Below are 22,144 nucleotides of genomic sequence, written 5' to 3'. Positions count from 1 at the left end.
TACACACTGCAATAAAAATACGGTAATATGCAATATAGGGGGTGTGGTTTAATGTGGGCCTTTACTCCGCCGGGAGGAGTTAAAGAGCCTCATGGCATGAGGAAGAAAAGATCTCTTCAGTCTGTCCGTGGTACAAGGCAGTGACAGCAGTCTGTCGCTGAAGCTGCTCTTCTGTCTGGATATAATGCTGTGTAGTGGATGCGATGAATTGTCCATGATTGACCGCAGCTTTTCCAGTGCTCGTCTCTCAGCTACTGTTGTCAGGCTGTCGAGCTCTGTGCCCACAACAGAGCTCGCTTTCCTCGCCAGTTTATTGAGACGAGAGGCATCCTTCTTCATGACGCTGCCTCCCCAACACGCTGCATAGAAGAGGGCGCTTGCCACTACTGTCTCATAGAATATTTTCTGGAGCTTTTTGCAGATGTTGAAGGAGGCCAGCCTTCTGAGGAAGTAAAGTCGTTTAAAAGTAAAGACATTTGTGAGGTCAAAATCAAGACCGAGCATGAGGAAAATTGACTAGAGTCTCTGATCCCTGGTCAAACTATACTAAGAATAAAAACTTGTGGGAAATTACCTTGTATAAACAGAACTACATTCAGCCAGTATTTGAATCACTTGAATTTCATTGGTAAAAAAGAACGCTTACTAGACAAGTTTTAGAGAACTCGTAGGATGTTAGTGCTTTGACATGAATCCCAAGGATGACCACCGAAGCAACCCCTTTCCGTGCTAAGAATTAAATGAATGGAAGCTTTCCATCTGAAAGGGTTTTACTCAAAAGAGTTGGCCTCTTTCCCAGTGGCTCGATGTCCCAGGCTTTTAGTGTCAAGACTATTGCCATTAGATAAGGTGACTCAACTGCACTCGAAGGTGAGCGACATTTTCATGCATAAGTAACATCATCGAACTAAACGTGGTCTGTCTTGTAAAAAATGTCCGCTAAAATGATTAACTATGGGTATTTGGGAGATTTTATAAAAAACGCTAAACAAGGCAGAACATTGTTTAGAATTTGTTGCGGTCAGGGTTGGGTAGGGTTACTTTAACTTGATTACTTTCAATTACTTTTGGATTACTCCAATGCCAAAAATGCTAATAAAAGACTAAATATGAATAAAATGATGACTCACAACACGTGGTAAGCTTTCTCTCCTGGCTTTGATCTCTTTGATCTCCGGCAAAACTAACATAAAATGCGACAGAAACAAAATGAAAATAAATCCAAATAGCTTGCCAACATCATTTTTGCTGTTCCGTGTATTCCGTTGCTCCCCAAGCCTGCACAAAATTTAGTGATTTTATCCATATTTTGTTTCTTTTGTCTTTTATTAGCATATTTGGTATTGGAGTCATCCAAAAGTAATTGAAAGTAATCCAGTTAAAGTAACCCTACCCAACCCTAGTTGCGGTCAACAGTATTTTTCATGTCAAAACAACAAGATTTTTGGGGAGAAATTTGGCTTTTTCTTAGCTAGTGATATTCAGTGAGTAAAACAGTCCAATCATGTAAAAATGTAACTGTCCTGCACACATATTAACGTAAGTAAGTTAGTAATTTATTTTTTGTTTTTTTAATATCTGCCCTCTGCATTTAGCTTTGGTCCTGACCAGTGTTCCCTCTAAGCTGCGCGCGTGCGCAATTGCGCACTGCTCGCACATGTTCGGCGCACAAGAAAATTTTAGCCAGCGCACAAAAATGAGGGCTCAAAATTACTAATTAAGAAGCGACGTAAGTCAAAGTTAAAGTGCATGAAGGTAAAAATACACGGGTTCCCCTGACGTTGTGTCCTAAATGCGGTACTTTGAAGTCAATGTTGAACGAAGTTGAAAAGTAAAGTCAGTAGAGTTTGTCGGGAACCGGCTTCTTCGGCTCTGCTCACTAAAAAGAACCGGCTCTTTCAGGTCCTAAACGGCTCTTCAGGTTGTTTTTGCGTTTTTAATCCCAACATGACCAAATATTATGTAAAAATATGCAAAAATGACTTAAAGGAATGGGGGAATGGAACAAAAAAGAAAAAAATACCAACATGAAAAAGTAGTGAAAAGCTGAGAAACAAAAGAAACAAAAAGAAGGAAAAATTTAGAGAAAAAAAGAAAGGAAAGAAATGTAGGAAAAAATTAAATAGAGAACAAAAAGAAAAAATCAACAGCTCGGAAAAAAATAAACACAATGAGATTTTTTTAAAAGGAATTTTAAAAAAAGTATAAAAAAAGAAAAAGTTTGTGTTGCATTCAAATAATTTCCAATTATAGCAAGTGAATTTTGTTGCCAACATAGTACTTCCGCTAAAAAATGTGATTAAGTACAGTTCTGTATCTTGCAACCGATTAAATAAGCCCCCAAAAATGTTAATATAATGCGACAAAATATATCGGGAACCAAAAAGAAATGGATATCTTGTGAAAGAATTTTAAGAACAAACAACGTTTGTAAGCCGTACAACCTTTGCAATAGTACATGAGTCAATTCATTCAAAAGAGAAAAACAATTTTGCATTGCCGTAAACTCAGCAAAATGTAACTTGATGTCAAGTTTTGGACATGTTTGATAATGAATTATCTTGCCACACTTGGGATTATGGTTGCTATGGTTACTTGGGGTATTTAATGTTGTACCTTGTGTAAAAAGTTTGAGGCCCTCTTTTTTTATGTTTTATTAACAGATGGTACGCTATATATCTTGTTTAACACTAAATGAAACCAGAAGCGACGGTAAATAGTTTATTGAAAGACGGAGGGGAGAATTAATGCCTAGCTCCAATTTGAGGTTGCAAGACCCCTTTGAACCCACTATGTCACTTCCCTTCAGCCCGGGGCCGCGCAGGAAGTCCGAGCGCATGTGTTAAGCAAACTGACATTTTGACAACACTGCCAGCCTTTTAGAGCCGCAGCCCCCCGCTAGTGGCACTGACAAAAAACATCTTTGATGTGCACAGCATGCCTGGGCTCGCATGCATGGCGATACCCCCTACTCCCAAAACCCAGCTGAACCCCCTCTTTTACAGCCCCAAGCTCATGTATGCACATACCTAGATTGTAGCTCTGCAGCCTTTTCGATGTGAAGTGAGAATCTTTAACCACAACTGGAAAACATGACCATCAAAAACCAGTAGTGAACAGGGTTGGGTAGGGTTACTTTAACTGGATTACTTTCAATAACTTTTGGATTACTCCAATACCAAATATGCTAATAAAAGACAAAAGAAATTAAATATGAATAAAATGATGACTCACAACACGTGGTAAGCTTTCTCTCCTGGCTTTGATCTCTTTGATCTCCGGCAAAACTAACATTAAATGCGACAGAAACAAAATGAAAATAAATCCAAACAGTTTCATAGGAGCTACAAATCCTCTATATGGAAGCTCATTAGACAATGTATGTTAACCGTTGAGACATTTTGTGATGATAACCCACAGAACAATCTCTAAACACCCCTAAATTACAGCCAAGCACATAGAGCAAATTGATGAATGAATGAGCGTACACACAGCACACGCCTTCCCTTCTTTATTTACCTCAACCATCGGCGTCTGCACCAAAGGTAAATAGCCTACGTTGGTATCCTTGTTTGCACTATTTTGTGACATTTTTAAAATAACTTTGCTCGCGTGTTGTTTTAAAGCTATTACTTAAGACAAAAAAGACAATCTAAATGAGCCTCAACACTTAACTGTGGGAGGGAAACCAATTTACGATGGTATATATATACTGTATATATATATATATATGGAACACAGGTTTAGGCATTATTATTATTGCATAGATTTGATCAAATCATCAAATGTCGCACAGTGAAATAAATTGTGCTGATGAATTAGCTTTTATCAAAAGTGCAGGTTTTGGCAGTTTAGTTAAATTTTGTCTTAAAATGTATGGTGTGGCTCTCCCCCACAAAAAAAATTAAGTATTTTTGCTTTTGTAGCTCTTTTTGTCAAAAAGTTTCCTGACACCTGATGTATAGCATTGCTGGTGTCCAGGGTTAGGTAGGGTTACTTTAACTGGATTACTTTCAATTATTTTTGGATTACTCCAATACCAAATATGCAAATAAGACAAAAGAAACTAAATATGAATAAAATGATGACTCACAACATGTGGTAAGCTTTCTCTCCTGGCTTTGATCTCTGGCAAAACTAACATAAAATGCGACAGAAACAAAATGAAAATAAATCCAAACAGCTTGCCAACATCATTTTTGCCGTTCCATGTATTCAGTTACTCCCCATGCCTGCACAAAATTTTGTGATTTTATTCATATTTAGTTTTTTTTTGTCTTTTATTAGCATATTTGGTATTGGACTAATACAAAAGTAATTGGAAGTAACCAAGTTAAAGTAACCCTACCGAACCCTGGTTAATTTACCTAGGCACTCCTTTGCACATCTGTTCTCCTCTGCACTATCGTACTCCAGTGTTATTGTTATTGTATAGTGACATGTTTACCTGACTTCCCATTTTGCACATCTGGTTAGCTGCTCCTCTTGCACTTGGTACTCCCCAAGCCTACACAAAGTTTATTCATTTTCTTCATATTTAGTTTCTTTTGTCTTTTATTAGCATATTTGGTATTGGAGTCATCCAAAAGTAATTGAAAGTAATCCAGTTAAAGTAACCCGACCCGACCCTGGTTGCAGTCCTGGGGACAGGGTTGGGTCGGGTTACTTTAACGGGATTACTTTCAATTACTTTTGGATGACTCCAATACCAAATATGCTAATAAAAGACAAAAGAAACTTCATATGAATAAAATGATGACTCACAACACGTGGTAAGCTTTCTCTCCTGGCTTTGATCTCTGGCAAAACTAACATAAAATGCGACAGAAACAAAATGAAAATAAATCCCAACAGCTTGCCAACATCATCTTTGCCGTTCCATGTATTCCGTTACTCCCCAAGCCTGCACACAATTTAGTAATTTGATTCATATTTAGTTTCTTTTGTCTTTTATTAGCATATTTGGTATTGGAGTCATCCAAAAGTAATTGAAAGTAACCCTACCCAACCCTGCTGGTGTCGTGCCGAACTCTTTAGAAAATTTTGGAAAATGTAATCTCAATTACACTATGTTTTCATCAAGCAGCAGGAACATCCTTGTGTGCTACGTCTCCTCTTCGAAACTACCAATCGGGAGGCATCGTTTTAGCTAACTTTGTTATGTAACACTCCCATCATTGTCTGTTGCATATACAAGGATGTCGTCCCTTAGCGGTGCTTTGTTGCAATTACACAAACTCGAAAGCGTGGTTTTTAGATATTCAGGAATCAATCATACCTTAAAGTTTTAATGCCCAGAAAAGAGGAAAAAAATGAATGGAGAAGACGATAATATATGATAAAGAAGCTTGCATATTCACAGAAGTGGGCAGGAGCAGAAGTACAGTGGGCGGCAGCAAGCATGCTTGTGTGTGTATGTGTGTAAAGAAAGCTATAAAAGTGACTGACTCTGCTTTGATGCTGACTGCTGTGCATGTAGAACAGAGCAAAAACTCGAGTTTAAATATTTGAAATAAGAAATACTAACAACAGAGGTCATGGCGACAATGTTCAGATACCCAGTCTTTCCTCATCTGCAGGGTGAGTTGATTTTTTTTGCTCTAATTTAGTCTGAACTTTTCTCCCTTTTTATTTTTTTATGATTATTTTTATTTCATTTTTTTTACATTTTTAAGTCACTTTGTTCCATTGTTATGGCATGTGCTCATGTTTTAATTCCAAGGACCTGATGTGGAAGGTGGATATGACCTGGCATGCTATAGATAGATCGATAGATAGATAGATAGATACTTTATTCATCCCCGCAGGGAAATTCACATTTCCAGCAGCATCCCTGTGCTGAGAAACAATACAATAATAAAGCAAAAAGAATACAATACACAAATACCCAATGTGACGTGCTAATACCCACTGTAGCGTGTTCTATAGAGTATCTAGATAGTGCTACACAGAATACATATTGCAATAAAATTCGGTAATGTGCAATGTAGGGGGTGTGGTTTAATGTGGGCCCTTACTCTGCCGGGTGGAGTTAAAGAGCCTCATGGCATGAGGAAGAAAAGATCTCTTCAGTCTGTCCGTGGTACAAGACAGTGACAATATAGTCCATATTCGAAACTTATCTGATGGAAAGTTTGAGATTGTTGCAAAGTTAACAAATGTATTTAAAAGGTTTATACCCTTAAACAGGATTACTTTTTTTGTATGCTTCCGTGTTGTTTTTTGAACAAAATGCTCTTAATCACAGCCATCCCTTCCTTTTTTTTAAATGAGACGTTTTTTTTTTTTTCAAATATAACTAATTAGTTTAAAATAAATATTAACTGATGTAAATATGATAAAATGAGTGTATGTATTATTCAAAAATTTAAAAAAATGACGCATTACTATTTCTTTAGAAAAAAAATATTGCCTAAAATTACACTTTGTTGTGGGCTGTTATCTTTTTTCTATATCTGGTGTTCTAAACAGTGCCTACATTTGTTGTTTTTGGCTATACATTGCATGCACTTCTGGGAACTATGCTTCTTCAGCGTCAAACTATTATCCACCGGACTTGCAAACATTGTTGTCAGTAATGCAAATGTGGAGAAAATGAAACAATAAGTGGGAGCATGCGTTTGTCGATTTGCATGTGGCTTGTTCGTCATCGACACTCTTGGCTCTGATTATGTAAGAAGTCCATCAGCATCATCAGTCATAATCCAGAGCATGACTACATGAAAATAACCCAAGGGAAAATTTACATTGGAGATATTATGTAAACCGAATGATGTAATCATTCAAAAATGGCTATTAGATAGATAGATAGATACTTTATTCATCCCCGCAGGGAAATTCACACTTCCAGCAGCATCCCTGAGCTGAGAACAGTACAATAATAAAGCCAAAAGAATACAATACACAAATACCCAATGTGACGTGTTAATACCCAATGTAGCGTGTTATATAGAGTATCTAGATAGTGCTACACAGAATACACACTGCAATGAAAATACGGTAATATGCAATGTGGGGGGTGTGGTTTAATGTGGGCCTCTACTCGGCCGGGTGGAGTTAAAGAGCCTCATGGCATGAGGAAGAAAAGATCTCCTCAGTCTGTCCGTGGTACAAGACTTTGACAGCAGTCTGTCGCTGAAGCTGCTCTTCTGTCTGGAGATAATGCTGTGTAGTGGATGTGATGAATTGTCCATGATTGACCGCAGCTTTTCCAGTGCCCGTCCCTCAGCTACTGTTGTCAGGCTGTCCAGCTTTGTGCCCACAACAGGGTGATTCTAAAGTTTTGGGTATATTTTGACATTGAATATCTTTGGAACTATTAGGGATATAAAAACGACATCTGGTGAATTCAGAAGGTTTGTAGTCTCAATTTTTACATGAAATGTTCAAAGATGTTCAATGTCACGCGAAAAATCAAAACAGATTCAAATTCTTGCCAAATGCATCCCAGCGAATGGTTGCAACAGTCTCTGTCATTCATGCTTTCAGTTCATCCACGTCTCTTAAAATAGGGGGCACATAGACCAATCGTTTCACGAATCCCCACAAAAAGAAATAGTATGGTGTGAAATCCGGGTTTCCAGGACTTGAGATGGTGATCATTCTCTGCCCGGACCGTCCAATCCATCTGTCTGGCAGTATTGTGTTCAGAAACTGTCGAACCCTGAGGCTCCAGTGTGGTGGCGTGGATGAGGATTAACCAGATGTGTTTTTAAATCCTTAATAGTATCCGAGATATTAAATGTCAACATGGCCGGTCAAAATTGTCCTAGGTGTGAATAAGTGAGCGAATTGTCTGTCCCTGTGTGCCCAGCGACTGGTTGGCAACCAGTTCAGGGTGTCCCCTGCCCACTGCCCGAAGATGGCTGGGATGGGCTCCAGCACCCCCGCGACCCTACTGAGGATAAGCGGTGCAGATAATGGATGGATGGATGGATGTGCCCTAGGCTTTTGGAACACTTCGTATTAGAATTATGAGGAAATTCCCACTTAGTTTAAAATGCCCCATCTCATACTGGTGGTCTTCATTTTGTGTCCGTGTTCGTATTCATGTGACCCTGGTCTATCGCTCTTTCCAGGGAGGAGTGTCATGGCTGAGCCCGATTATCTGGAGGGAGACTGCGATCAGCTCATCAAGCCCAAAAAGTTGATCAACCCCGTCAAGAATTCCCGCAACCACCAGGAACTTCACAGAGAGCTGCTTATGAACCAAAAGAGGTCAGTAAACGAGTTAGATGCTGATTGTTAAAGGGACATTATGTATTTTTAGCGCCTCCTACGGTAAAATAACTTGACTCATAAAAAAATAACCACATAAACTATCATATAAACTGGGTTGGGTAGGGTTACTTTAACTGGATTACTTTCAATTACTTTTGGATTATTCCAATACCAAATATGCTAATAAAAGACAAAAGAAACTAAATATGAATACAATTATGATTCACAACACGTGGTAAGCTTTCTCTCCTGGCTTTGATCTCTTTGATCTCCGGCAAAACTAACATAAAATGCGACAGAAACAAAATGAAAATAAATCCAAACAGCTTGCCTACATCATTTTTGCCATTCCATGTATTCCGTTACTCCCCAGGCCTGCACAAAATGTAGTCATTTTATTCGTATTTAGTTTCTTTTGTCTTTTATTAGCATATTTGGTATTGGAGTAATCCAAAAGTAATTGAAAGTAATCCAGTTAAAGTAACCCTACCCACCACTACATATAAACTTGCATTTTCTAAATACTCATAGCTCAAGAAATTTGTATTAATTTTTTCAAAAGCATGAGCCTTACCTAGGGGGAAGCTGACATAATCTTTAATTTTCGCTTGGCTAAAAATGTGAATACAAATAATGCGGTTGGTCACTTTGAGTCTTCGGAGTTTCTATTATTTCTTGTCCTTTTTAGCACTTGTTTTCTTTGTTGCGTTAAACAGTGCTGAGACATCTAGTGGTCAAATAATAAAGATCAATTATGAAAACAGGCATGTCAAACTCTGTTCTGTCTAATCTCAGGCAGGCCGGATCAGTAAAAGAATAGATAGATAGATAGTTTATTCATCCCCGCAGGGAAATTCACATTTCCAGCAGCATCCCTGCGCTGGAGGACAAAACAATAATAAAGCAAAAGGAATTAAATCTACAAATACCCAATGTGACGTGCTAATACCCACTGTAGCGTGTTCTATAGAGGATCTAGATAGTGCTACATAAAATACACACTGTAATAAAAATATGGTAATATGCAATGTGGGGGTGTGGTTTAATGTAGGCTTTTATTCCCCCGGGTGGAGTTAAAGAGCCTCATGGCATAAGGAAGAAATGATCTCCTCAGTCTGTCCGTGGAACAAGACTGTGACAGCAGTCTGTCACTGAAACTCCTCTTGTGTCTGGAGATAATGCTGTGTAGTGGATGTGATGAATTGTCCATGATTGGCCGCAGCTTTTCCAGTGCCCGTCTCTCAGCTACTGTTGTCAGGCTGTCCAGCTCTGTGCCCACAATAGGGTGATTGTAAAGTTTTGGGTATATATCTCACGTAGCCACCTTGCACATGTTACCTTAGTCTGCCCCCTTCTGATGGAGGCTGAGGTAATGTAATTATCCTGAGATGTCCTTGGAGGGGTGGGGCTGAGTGTGCCATCCTGGAGGACAGGGTTATGTAGGGTTACTTTAACTTGATTACTTTCAATTACAAGCAAGAAGTATTGAAATTTGTACCAACTCGGTGGCCTTGGGGGTATGGCGCCCGCCACGAGACTGGGAGGTTGTGGTTCAAGCCTCGGCCGAGTCATACCTAAGACTTAAACATTGCCTCCCTGCTTGGCGTTCAGCATTAGGGGTTGGAATTTGGGGGTTTGGTCACCTAACGACTCCCAACACCTCAGTTGGGTTGAGCGAGGGGGCTGGGAATCCCCTCCTCTGAATCAATCTCCCCAAAAGAGTCAGAAATGACTCTAGCCACCTCCCACTAGGGGGATATGGCTGTGGTATATGATATATATATATATATATATATATATATATATATATATATATATATATATTTTGGATGACTCCAATACCAAATATGCTAATAAAAGACAAAAGAAACTAAATATGAATACAATTACTAAATTTTGTGCAGGCTTGGGGAGTAACTGAATACATGGAACGGCAAAAATGATGTTGGCCAGCTGTTTGAATTTATTTTCATTTTGTTTCTGTCGCATTTTATGTTAGTTTTGCCGGAGATCAAAGAGATCAAAGCCAGGAGAGAAAGCTTACCACGTGTTGTAAGTCATCATTTTATTCATATTTAGTTTCTTTTGTCTTTTATGAGCATATTTGGTATTGGAGTAATCCAAAAGTAATTGAAAGTAATCCAGTTAAAGTAACCCTACCCAACCCTGCTGGTGGATGTCTTCAGTGCAGTGTTTGACCTCCAAAATAAGTGTTATGTAAAGCCCATCTTCATCGCAGCGCTTACATAAAAGCCGAGTTTCATGATGACGTCAGAGATGCGTTATGCAAAAGGTTCTCATGGATTGGCGGCACGGCGCCAAGAGGGTCGAGTGGCCAGCGTGACGAGATCATCCCATCCACGTTCGTGCCTTTTTCCCCCCTGCGGGACAGAGCGGCTGGCATCTTTGTGGCAGGGCTATAAATAGCAAGGGATGTTACATCACAGGAACGTGTTATGAAGAAGTCGCAGTGTGGTGACTCGACTAGGTAATTTGGGAGCAAGCGAGAAGTATTTTAATGTGATAGACGAAACAGGGATGGGGGCAATGTTCCCTGTAATTTTCCACGGGTCTGAGCATTCACACAAAGTCGGTGAGCAACGCTTGAAACAACAGTGAGCAACAGCAATCCCAAGTGTGGCAACGAAGTCATTAGTAGTATGATACACAACTGTATTTAATCCCATTTCTTAGTGGGAGTACAATGTTGGCAACAAGATTGACTTGGTATTATTGGAAATTATTTTAATGCAACACAAACTTTTTCTTTTTTTTTCCATTTTTTCAAAATTCCTTTAAAAAAATTCCTAGCTGTTACTTTTTTCTTTTTGTTCTCTATTTACTTTTTTTCCTTTGTTTCTTTTTTTCTGGCTTTTTTCTGAATTTTTCCTTTTTTTTCCCCTTCTTCCTTTTGTTTTTCAGCTTTTCACTACTTTTTCATTTTGGTATTTTTTTCTTTTTTGTTATATTCCTCCTTCCTTTAAGTCATTTTGTGCTTAGTTTTACATAATATTTGGTCATATAGGGATGAAAGAAGCAAAAACAACCTGAAGAGCCATTTAGGACCCGAAAAAGCCGGTTCCTTTTAGTGAGCCGAGCCAAAGATGCCGGTTCTCGAAAAACTCTACTGACTTTACGCCACTTCGTTCTACTTCGACCTTGACTTCAAAATACCGCATTTAGAACACAACGTCAGGGGAACCCGTGTATTTTTAAGACGGACACATACAATAATAAAGAAAATAAAAGGTAAACAAAAACACACACAAAATTTTGGGGCCCATGGCCAACCCAATTGCCCAAACACCCAAACAAGTTAGGCACATCGGCACCTAAGTTGGTCATGCTTTCATCCCTCCAGATGAAACGGAACACAAGAAAGCGGTCATGTCACTCGGGTCAGGGTGACACAACACACTCTTCTGTTCAACAGTAGGGCCCGACAGCTTTCACTGGTTTACCCCTGCCGCATCATACAGGTGCCCTGCCCATCCCTTAGAACGCGCCCAAACATCCCACTATCCTTTCAACACATCTCCACTCATTCCTATCACCAACAATAGCTCTAGCTGTCACTAGATTTAGACCTTTTTCCTGCAGTGCACTCATAACACCATCCATCCACGTCACTCGCGGCCTTCCTCTTGGTCTCCTTCCATTGACTTCTGCTCTGTAGATCCTCTTCAACATTCGCTTCTCATCCATCCTCTCCATGTGTCCGAATCAACAGAGTACTCTCTTATCCACACGCTTGCTCAGTTCCACTCCTTCTCCAGGTCTGTCCCTCACAATTTCATTTCTCAATCCATCCAATCTTGTCACTGCTAACATACTCCTCAAACACTTCATCTCAAAAACATTGAATTTCCTTCTCAAATCTGCGTTTAGGCTCCAAGTCTCTGCACCATACACACAGTCGGCACAATCACACTTCCATACAGTCCCCTCTTAACATCCATACTCTTACTCTTGTTGCTCATCACTCTCCTCAGAACACCCAAAACCTTGCTTCCTTGATTATAAAAAAACAAACCAACAAAGAAACGAAAAACGGCGTGAGAGAAGCCCAGCCTGACTAAATGATTGACATTTCAGCCCGGGCCCGAGATCTTACCTCTAATTCAGATTCAGATATACTTTATTGTCATTCTTGTACACGTGTATACAGAACGAAATGTCGATACATCTGACCCGCAGTTTCCTTAAATGTACAGATATAAATCAATGTTGTACTGAGTTAGAGTATTGAAGTACTAATAATATACGAAATAATTATAACTATGAGTCTTATACACAGGGTTGGGTAGGGTTACTTTAACTGGATTACTTTCAATTACTTTTGGATGACTCCAATGCCAAATATGCTAATAAAAGACAAAAGAAACTAAATATGAATAAAATGAGTAAATTTTGTGCAGGCTTGGGGAGTAACTGAATACATGGAACATCAAAAATGATGTTGGCAAGCTGTTTGGATTTATTTTCATTTTGTTTCTGTCGCATTTTATGTTCGTTTTGCCGGAGATCAAAGATATCAAAGCCAGGAGAGAAAGCTTACCACGTGTTGTGTGTCATCCTTTTATTCATGTTTAGTTTATTTTGTCTTTTATTAGAGTAATCCAAAAGTAATTGAAAGTAATCACGTTAAAGTAACCCTACCCAACCCTGATTATACAGTAGTGCAAAGAGTGCAAGAGGAGCAGCTAACCAGATGTGCAAAATGGGCAGTCAGGTAAACAAGTCACTATACAATAACAATAACACTTGGAGTACGATAGTGCAGAGGAGAACAGACGACAGACTGCTGTCGTCGTCGTCGTCGTCGTCGAGTCACTCAAGGCACCTAAGGTAATCCTTAGTAACGCTAGACTCGCTCGTGGGAGGCTCCTAGTTCTCCGAAGGAGAGGGGGCCGCGACTGTCCTGTGCCGCCAGGCCTGACGGGGTGTGACCCAAGCAAACGAAGCATACGAAGCCTCTGAAGTCCTTAGCACGTTCGGACAGGCCGGTGCATGATTTATGGAAGCCCCGTGGGCAAGTAGTACAGGGGATTGGGGTGTGGTCGCAGCGAATGGTTCGAAAGCACCACCGGCATTCGGACTGGGGCCAGGGTTGCTCTCGAAGTCGCCCGCCCTAAGAAGAACAGAGAGAGGAGAGTAGAAGAAGGAGAAAGGGAGGGACAGAGTACAACGCAAAAGGGGGGAAAAGAGAGTGAGAAAGGTGGGAAGAGAGTAGGAAAGAGAGGGATAGAGAAAATGAGAGACGAGAGTGTAAAGGGGGAAGAGAGAAAAGGAGAGACAAAGAAAGAGAGAGGGCCAAGAAAGAAAGAGAGAGCGAGTCTGAGTGGATTGAGTTGGATTTGTAAGGCTCCCCCGGGAGAGAGCCCTTCGCAGGACACCACGGGAAGGTTCCTAGTCTTTGTCCTGCACAGACTGCTGTCGCTGTCACTGTCTTGTACCACGGACAGACTGAAGAGATCTTTTCTTCCTCATGCCATGAGGCTCTTTAAATCCACCCGCCAGAGTAAAGGCCCACATTAAACCACACCCCCTACATTGCATATTACCGTACTTTTATTCCAGCGTGTATTTCATGTAGCACTATTTAAATACTCTATACAACACGCTACAGTGGGTATTAGTACGTCACATTGGGTATTTGTAGATTGTATTCCTTTTGCTTTATTATTGTATTGTTCTCAGCGAAGGGATGCTGCTGGAAATGTGAATTTCCCTGCAGGGATGAATAAACTATCTATCTATGTGCAAAGGAGTGGCTAGGTATAAGAGAACTGCCAGTAGTGCAAGGACAAAAAAAAAGGTATGTAGGAGTGGAGAATAGAATGTGAGGGTTTTTTTTTGTTTTTGTTCTGTTTTCATATTTTTTCATACCATAGTTTAGTCACGACTACGAGGGCGACGGCGGGTTGACTGTAGGTGCTGCGGATGCATAGAGCGTTGCATGAAAAGGCACGTTATGTAATCAAGATTACAAAACAGTCTTAGACGAGGGCCTTTCTCCGCCTGCGTTCTCCCTCGGCCGCTCGCGCGGACATGCACAAAAAAAGCCGAGCAATTTTGAGAACATTCCTATGTGTTTTCGAACAAGCGTTGTAGGGCGTCCACCGTGCGAGACGACCGAGCCAAAAGGGTTTATGAATTATAAAAACATTTGGCTACACACTGGGGAGGAGAGTGGTCTAAGCGGCTTTTAGAAGGCACTGTTATTATTTTGTGACCTTGATCTACTCGAAAGACAAGATGGAAACTGTTGTTTTTTTAGCTGAATAGAGAGAACATTTTAGAGTGCGCTTTAGATTAAAGGTGAGTTGCGTCATTTAAGGCATTGGAGGTAGAATCTCATCTCGTTTCATTAGCTGCACCGCTTATCCTCAGTAGGGTCGCGGGGGTGCTGGAGCCCATCCCAGCAATCATCGAGCAGTGGGCAGGGGACACCCTGAACTGGTTGCCTGCCAATCGCAGGGCACACAGGGACAGACAACCCGCTCGCTCGTTCACACCTAGGGACAATTTGGACCGGCTAATTCACCTGAAATGCATGTCTTTGGAATGTGGGATATTTTCTCTATTTAGTATGTGTTAACAATGCCTGAGTTCAATGAGCCTTTATTAAAATTGTCTACTGTGCCTATCTGCTTTTAGCTAAGGTCTTTCGGCTGCGGAGCATATTGGGAACTGGGAAGAGGGTGGGGTGGTACAGTTGACAGTTTATTTTCCCTTACAAAATACAAAAAAAATCTTACACCATATATTTTTTTTCAAACGTGTTTATGTAGTTTAACATGTTATATTGTACATGTGTTTCGTGATATCATATATATTGTAAATTAACATTTTGTTCTGAGATACTGAGTTGCTCATGAATGAGGTTTGTTATTAAAAAAAAGTTCATAAATGAAGTCGCTTGGACGTTCACTGTAGAAGGAAAAAATACATGCAAATATAATTAAGTAGGATAATATATTTTCTCTTTCAAATTATGAATTCATTTTCTGCATTAAATTATTGTTGGTAATATACTGATTAAAGGGAAAACCACAAACCCATCTTTTTTCATTTTCTCCTTTTATAATTTCTTAACTTCTTTATACAACAATAATGATTCGTAATATAATGCATCAAAGCAAGTGAGCCGCTTAAGAGCCGGCTCTCTTGAATGAGTTGAGCCGAAAAAGCCGGTTCTCTAAAAAGAGACGGACTTCCTTTCACTACACAAATACCACCGAATGATGCATGATGGGAAATCCCCAGGCGGCAGACGCATGCGCACAGTAGCATCAACCCGCTTTTCGTTTGCAACGGAAAAAAACGATACCGAGATAGAGGCTACTGCGGCGAACTGGTTTGACTTGATTGATTTGCCGTTTCATGATAGTAGGTGTATACCGAATGGTACCGATAATGGACAAATTTGCGTTCTTCCGTCCAGATTTTTTGTACGTCGTACACGTCTTAAAATGCATAATAAACGTACTTTGTACGGCAAAAACGTACAGGTTGACAGGTATGAGTTTATTTAGCTGTTTTTTGTGTAAGTGAGAAAAGGACTGTAACTAATATAAGTATGTTTAAGGCTTGTATAAGTAACCTCTATTGTTTTGTACTTAAAAATAAACAAAGTTGAATTTGACTTACTTTTGGAAGCTGGGCTTCAAGAGGTCCTCGTCCGTGGTAGAGAGTGGACGGGAAAAAAAGCGATCAAACCATTTTCTCAACAGCATCAAGCTTCCATATTCCACTTTACTTTCAAATGAAACGACTCGCCTATTCTTTACACCAACCATATTTAATGGATGCACAAGGTATTAAACAATAAAAATGTCAAAGTATAGTATGTTTCACACGAACTAGGAAGAGGAAGCCGGATTTCTTCTTCAGGGTGGATGCTGGGTTAGCTCTCACGGCGCCACACGCTGGTAGCGACGGAAAGAAGCACTACAGTATTGTCCTGTACTCTAAAAAAAGGTGTACTCAATACTAATTCTAACTTGCAGCAATGTCCAGATATTTTTCGACATCCCTAAAAATGTTTTCGTATCTACCGTATATCGTAACTCGAATGTTCCTAAGTAGAGGAGCGTCTGAAAATATTTAATATGATAGCGTTGTCCAGGAAGTGAATCACAATGATGTGTGTGTGAATCTTTTCCATGCAAGGCTTTACTGCTTCATGGTGCTTCATTTTGCCCTGGTCAATACGGATTCTTGCGTAGATTAATGGTTACAAAGCACTTTTAACCAGACACTGTGTTTAAATGCGCTTTACAGGGTGTCATATTTACACACAATGATTTAATTTCCTAGATTTATTTTTCATATTGTTTTTGTTTTTTGGTTCAGACAGGAGCAGGGTTGTCCTCCAGTTTAGACACTGACATTTTTCCGAGTATCCCCTGGGAAGTGAATCATTGGATTGGGACAGGACAGGATAAAGAGAGTTTACTGGGGCAGATGTCAGAGATCGACATTATTAAGACTATTTGGTGGCTATATTTGCACAGATAAAATGCATGTATATAGTTTAATTCTACATGATGATAGCAGAAAAAACTTACGTCCGTCCTGGATGAAGTCCAAACAGAGAGAGAGGGAGTGGTTTATTTTGCGTCAGAGAAATCAGTACGCACAAGAACATAACTTCAAAATAAAAGAATACAAGATTGATAAACGTACAAGAGATATAATTACACTCATTGTTGAAACGTTACTTTATGTGTGTGTGTGTATGAGAAACATTGTTTTTATATGTAGTAATTAAAAACAAGCTAATTACTTTGAGACAGAAATTCAATCGATTTACATTGAAAACCTGACACAGACTAAAGTAGAGTTATACTGTTTTCTGTTGTTTTTTGTTTTTTACTGCGGTCCAAGGCAAAACCAGAGTAAGATACGTCATACCCATATTATGCTTTTCTCTGATTATTGTGGCTTCCTCCCACATTCCAAAAACATTTTTGGTTCATTGAAGTTACCTTGGTGGCAAGATTAGTGAGAGTAGTGCATTGGGATTGCTCCTTTGTGTGCAAGCCTTTCTAAATGTTGTCCGATTGTGACATCACAAGCTAGCTAATTTGCAAAATCGAGGCACATCCTGATTTTTGTCCATTCGTGCATTGGCAGTTAGGCCAAGTCAAAAGACATTATCTTCAACCAACGGCCGAACCACATGAAAACATGATCATGTTTGAGACAAGAGATAAGCAGCGTCGCCTTGTTAGAAGCAAAGATTAGCACAGTATTATCAGTTTTTGCTTTTGATAAGAGGTGTGTCTTCTGTTTAGAGGAGTCTTTGATGCTGCTTTGCGAGTAAGCAGTGGCCAGTTAGTTTTTTCTTTTAAACCTGAATGCTGTATTTCAGAACTCTGTGCTGCCAAATACCGTATTTTCCGCACTATAAGGCGCACCGGGTTATAGGCCGCACCCCCCAAAAATAGTTTTTGGTCCTATATTTTCCATACATAGGGCGCACCGGATTATAAGGCGCTACAATAGGATTGTCGACAAAACAGTCAGATAGTTCAGTCAAACTTATAACTTATTATTACTTAACATTCCGAAAGCTTGCAAAGAAGCAAATACGTGTCTCAGACATGTACGGAAACAGTGTCTGTATGATGTCACCAATCACTCAAATGCATCGTTCCAAATATCATTCAGAAAGTTAAAGTCTTGGGATTCAAGAAATGCCAAGCATTTCTTAGTTTCCATTTTATTTTTTGCTGGCCACTGTGTGGACAGCTAAGTAAGAATTTGATTGTGCAGGGAAACGGGGTTCTTTTCTGTGCATATGACAATAAACACTTTGAATTGAATTTAGTTTGAAAATAGACTCATCACAGAAACATCAAGACCGTTCTAAAACAAGATACCGGGAAAATATAAAGCCGCATAGCTCACCTAAGTTCTCTTGCAGCCATCACGTTCAATAATGATACGTAACCATGGTCTTCTTACAACCGTGAGTGTAGTAAATCCAGGAGAGTAAAATATTTACAAATACAGAATAGTAAAAATTGTTTTCTCGATGCCGTAGTGCAACCCAACGTGTGATTCACATTCATCTTTTTCAGCCAATCGCAGGCTTTGTTCCGCCCCTTTAACCTATGCGAGCCTGTAAATGATAAAAAGGATCCGCCCCCTTTACCTCCGAATAACTTTCACCAATAGTGACTGATTCAAATGATGATTGACACATTGGTTAGGAAATGAAACGCCGGTATATAAATCCCAGCATACACCGCGGACGACTTCGCCTTCGGGGGAAAATCTAGTCGGCGGCTGCTTGCTTTAGTTGCAAGACTTTGCGACTTAATATTGATCCATATATAAGGCGCACTGTATTATAAGACGCATGGTCAGCTTTTGAAACAAAGAAAGGCTTTTAGGTGCGCCTTGTAGTGAGGAAAATATGGTAAAATGCAATACAACTGTAGTGAGTATCCTTGGCAATATTTTAAATGTCATCTTAAGGGCTTTAACATAATATTTCACCATTTTTGACTGAGTCTGTATGAGTCTGAGTGATTAGATGTCTCCACCAGCTTGCTTGAGACTTGCAACCCTTGAGCAATTGGAAAAGTAGTGACAAGTAGTATTTGATTACGTCCCTTTTTCCCCCTGTGGTCAGTTCTAGTGTCGTCCACAGACGGAAAAACAATTGGTGCCATTGGCTTTAAAACAAAATGTGACTTCATACTATGGCACTAAGAGGAAAAACAAGGTGGAATGAGGTCACGCTATTCTGCTGCAACTTCATGAGATTGATAGATGCTTTTTCTTTCGTACCAACGTTATCACGACAACCCTGTATGTAACATCCCACATGCCGACATTTCTTGTGTAAATACCATGTAAATTATAACTATAGCCTTATCCCCCTTGTCTTATAACATTATCTTCTCTGTTCCTTTATCTTCTTGCTCATACCTCACTATGAATGTGTAAAACTGGAGTGTCATGCCCAATTTCGTTGTCACAATATGTTAGCCCATTTGTAACAATGACAATAAAGGTATATTCTATTCTATTCTATTCTATAAGCTGGTAACAAGCTGTTTTTATTGTTTTGTGTGTGTGTGTGAACAGGGGGCTGGCTCCTCAGAATAAACCCGAACTCCAGAAGGTTCTGGAGAAGAGAAAGCGGGAGCAAGTTCTCAAGGCTCAGAAGGAGGAGCAGGAAGCGCATAAGAAGAGGAGCGACTTGGAGATAGAACTTATGAAAAGACAACAGAAACTAGAGCAGGTAACAGCTGCAGTGCATCCAGATATTTAAAAAAAAAAATAGAGATTTGTTGATTTTTGGTTGTAGGCAATGTTCCCTCTAAGCTGAGCTGCGCGCGTGCGCAATCGCGTACTGCCCGCACATTCTCAGCGCACAAGAAAATCTATCCAGCGCAATGTTCCCTCTAAGCTGCGTGTACTACCCAGAGCTATTCTGCCCACAAGAAAATCTAGCCAGCTTACAAAAATCAGGGCTTGAAATTGCTAATTAAGAAGCGAATTAAGTCAAAGTTACAGTGCATGAAGGTAAAAATACACCGGTTCCTTTGACGTTGTGGTCTAAATGCGGTATTTGGAAGTCAAGGTGAAAGTAGAACGAAGTTGAGTAAAGTCAGTAGAATTTTTCGAGAACCGGCTTCTTCAGCTCGGCTCACTAAAAAGAACCGGCTCTTTCTGGTCCCAAACGGCTCTTCAGGTTGTCTTTGCTTCTTTCATCCCTACACGACCAAATATTATGTAAAATTGTGCACAAAATGACTTAAAGGAAGGGGGGAATACAACAAAAAATGAAAAAGTAGTGAAAAGCTGAGAAAAAAAAGAAACAAAAGCAAGAGAGAAAAGAAGGAAAAATTCTGAAAAAAGCTGGAAAAAAGAAAAGAAAAAAGTAAATGGAGAACAAAAAGAAAAAAGTAACAGTCAGGGAAAAAAAACACAATGAGTTTTTTTTAAAGGAATTTAAAAAAAATAGAAAAAAAACTGGGAAAAAGAAGAAAAAGTTGTGTTGCATTCAAATTGTATTGTCATTCTGTGTAACAATGTACACAGAACGAAATGTCGATTGCATCTGACCCGATGCAGCCGCAGCCAAGAGAGGGCGCCGCCGACCACTTTTTAAGTCTTAGGAATGACTCGGCCGGGGCGCGAACCCGAACCTCCCAGTCTCAAAGCGGGCGCCTTACCATCTAGGCTACTGAGCTCAGATGCAATCGACATTTCGTTCTGTGTACATTGTTACACAGAATGACAATACAAGGAAATTATTATTATTATTATTATTATTAAATAATTTCCAATTATACCAAGTCAATCTTGTTGCCAACATTGTACTTCCACTAAAAATGTTATTAAAAACAGTTCTGTATCGTGCAACCGACTAAATAAGCCCCCAAAAATGTTAGTGTTATGTGACAAAATTTACCAGGGAAAAAAAGAAATGAAAATCTTGTGAAAGAATTGTAAAAACAAATGACGTTTGTAGGCCCTATAACATGAATCAATTCATTCAAAAAGTGAAAAATAATGTTGCATTGCCGTAATCTCGGCAAACTGTAACATGATGTCAAGTTTTGGACATGTTTGATAATGACCTAGTTGCCACACTTGGGATTGCTGTTGCCCACTGTTGTTTCAAGCGTTGCTCATTGACTTTGTGTGAACGCTCAGACCCTTGGAAAATTACAGGGAACATTGGTTTTAATGACCGATCAATTCTACACATCCCTCTATGCAGCTCGAGCTGGAGCAACAGAAGGACGAGGAGGAGCAGGAGAACACTCCCGAGTTTGTCAAAATGAAAAGCAATCTCCGCCGGACCAAGCAAGAAATGGAGAGCGAGGAGAGAAGTACCTAGACGTCAACAGATCGTGTGTGTGCACGGGGGTGCGGCGACCTGAAAAGGGTCCGACATGAACTTCCTGGCTCCCCTCACACCCTGGCAGTTCCTATCCTGCAGCGAGATAGACTTTTATAGACTAAAGACCCTCCTCTCGCCTGGCTGCCAAAACCCCCCGAACTTTACCAACATACACACGCAAACATGCAGGATTTTCTTCCCTATTTCTTTTTTTTTTTTACTAATCATCTCCACACATCACGCTGTCGTGTCACATTGTTTTGTTTTTTGACTTTCTGGGGGTTTGTCTTCTCACCTATGAGAAGGAAAAGTGGACACTGGATGGACTCTACAAGCTGTGTAATTGTGAAAAAAGGCCAAGCAAAATGTGCTCTTCTTATTTATGTTTCTAGAATTTTCGGCGGAGGTGGGGTGGGGGAGTGGGGTGCAAGGGGACATCTGATTATTCTTTGTGTATGTTTAGATCGTTTGACAGGATACGGTTTATTTTAGATGACCATTTTGAAGCCAGAACGAGACAAAGGGAGTTTGATTTTGTTGTTTGACATGCCACTTTCGCAGCTAATGCAATTTCGAGCAATAGAACGCCCCCGTCGGCGCGAGAGTAAAGATATCTATATTCTGTTGTTTTTGTATTAATAAAATGTTAAACACTTTGTTAAAGGTTTTTAGTGTGACCCAGGGAGTAAAATGTTTTTCTTTGCAATTGAGTTGTGTTTACTGTTTTGCTCTACCTACTCCATCTTCATCTCATCTCGTTAGCTGCACCGCTTATCCTCAGTAGGGTCACGGTTGTGCTGGAGCCCATCCCAGCGATCATCGGGCAGTGGACACCCTGAACTGGTTGCCAGCCAATCACAGGGCACACAGGGACAGACAACTCACTCGCTCATTCACACCTAGGGACAATTTGGACTGGCAGGGGACACCCTTAACTGGTTGCCAGCCAATCGCAGAGCACACAGGGACAGACAACTCGCTCGCTCTTTCACACCTAGGGACAATTTGGACTGGCAGGGGACACCCTGAACTGGTTGCCAGCCAATCGCA

General features: G+C 40.1%; 1 protein-coding gene across 2 annotated transcripts in view; it reads left to right on the top strand.

Moving 5' to 3' along the window:
• The window catches only part of LOC148362152 (protein FAM107B-like), a 42,312-nt gene extending 20,512 nt beyond the window's left edge, over nt 1–21,800 (top strand). Inside the window, exons 1-4 of one of the 2 annotated variants that reach the window (XM_088339574.1) lie at nt 5,414–5,580; nt 8,079–8,217; nt 19,327–19,483; nt 20,972–21,800. In XM_088339574.1, the coding sequence (XP_088195700.1) occupies nt 5,538–5,580; nt 8,079–8,217; nt 19,327–19,483; nt 20,972–21,091 (459 nt within the window). In that variant the 5' untranslated portion in view covers nt 5,414–5,537 and the 3' untranslated portion in view covers nt 21,092–21,800. Of the gene's footprint in view, nt 1–5,413; nt 5,581–8,078; nt 8,218–19,326; nt 19,484–20,971 lie in introns of those variants that run through there. The other variant, XM_088339575.1, reaches the window with a different exon arrangement.
• The last annotated feature ends 344 nt before the right edge of the window (nt 21,801–22,144 follow it).

The sequence above is a fragment of the Urocampus carinirostris genome, chromosome 7 (genome assembly GCF_059441175.1).
Source record: "Urocampus carinirostris isolate Australia breed hairy pipefish chromosome 7, RoL_Ucar_1.0, whole genome shotgun sequence".
NCBI classification, from domain to species: Eukaryota; Metazoa; Chordata; class Actinopteri; order Syngnathiformes; family Syngnathidae; genus Urocampus; species Urocampus carinirostris.
Note: the sequence above shows the minus strand (reverse complement) of the source record. Positions and strands in the feature narration are given on the sequence as shown.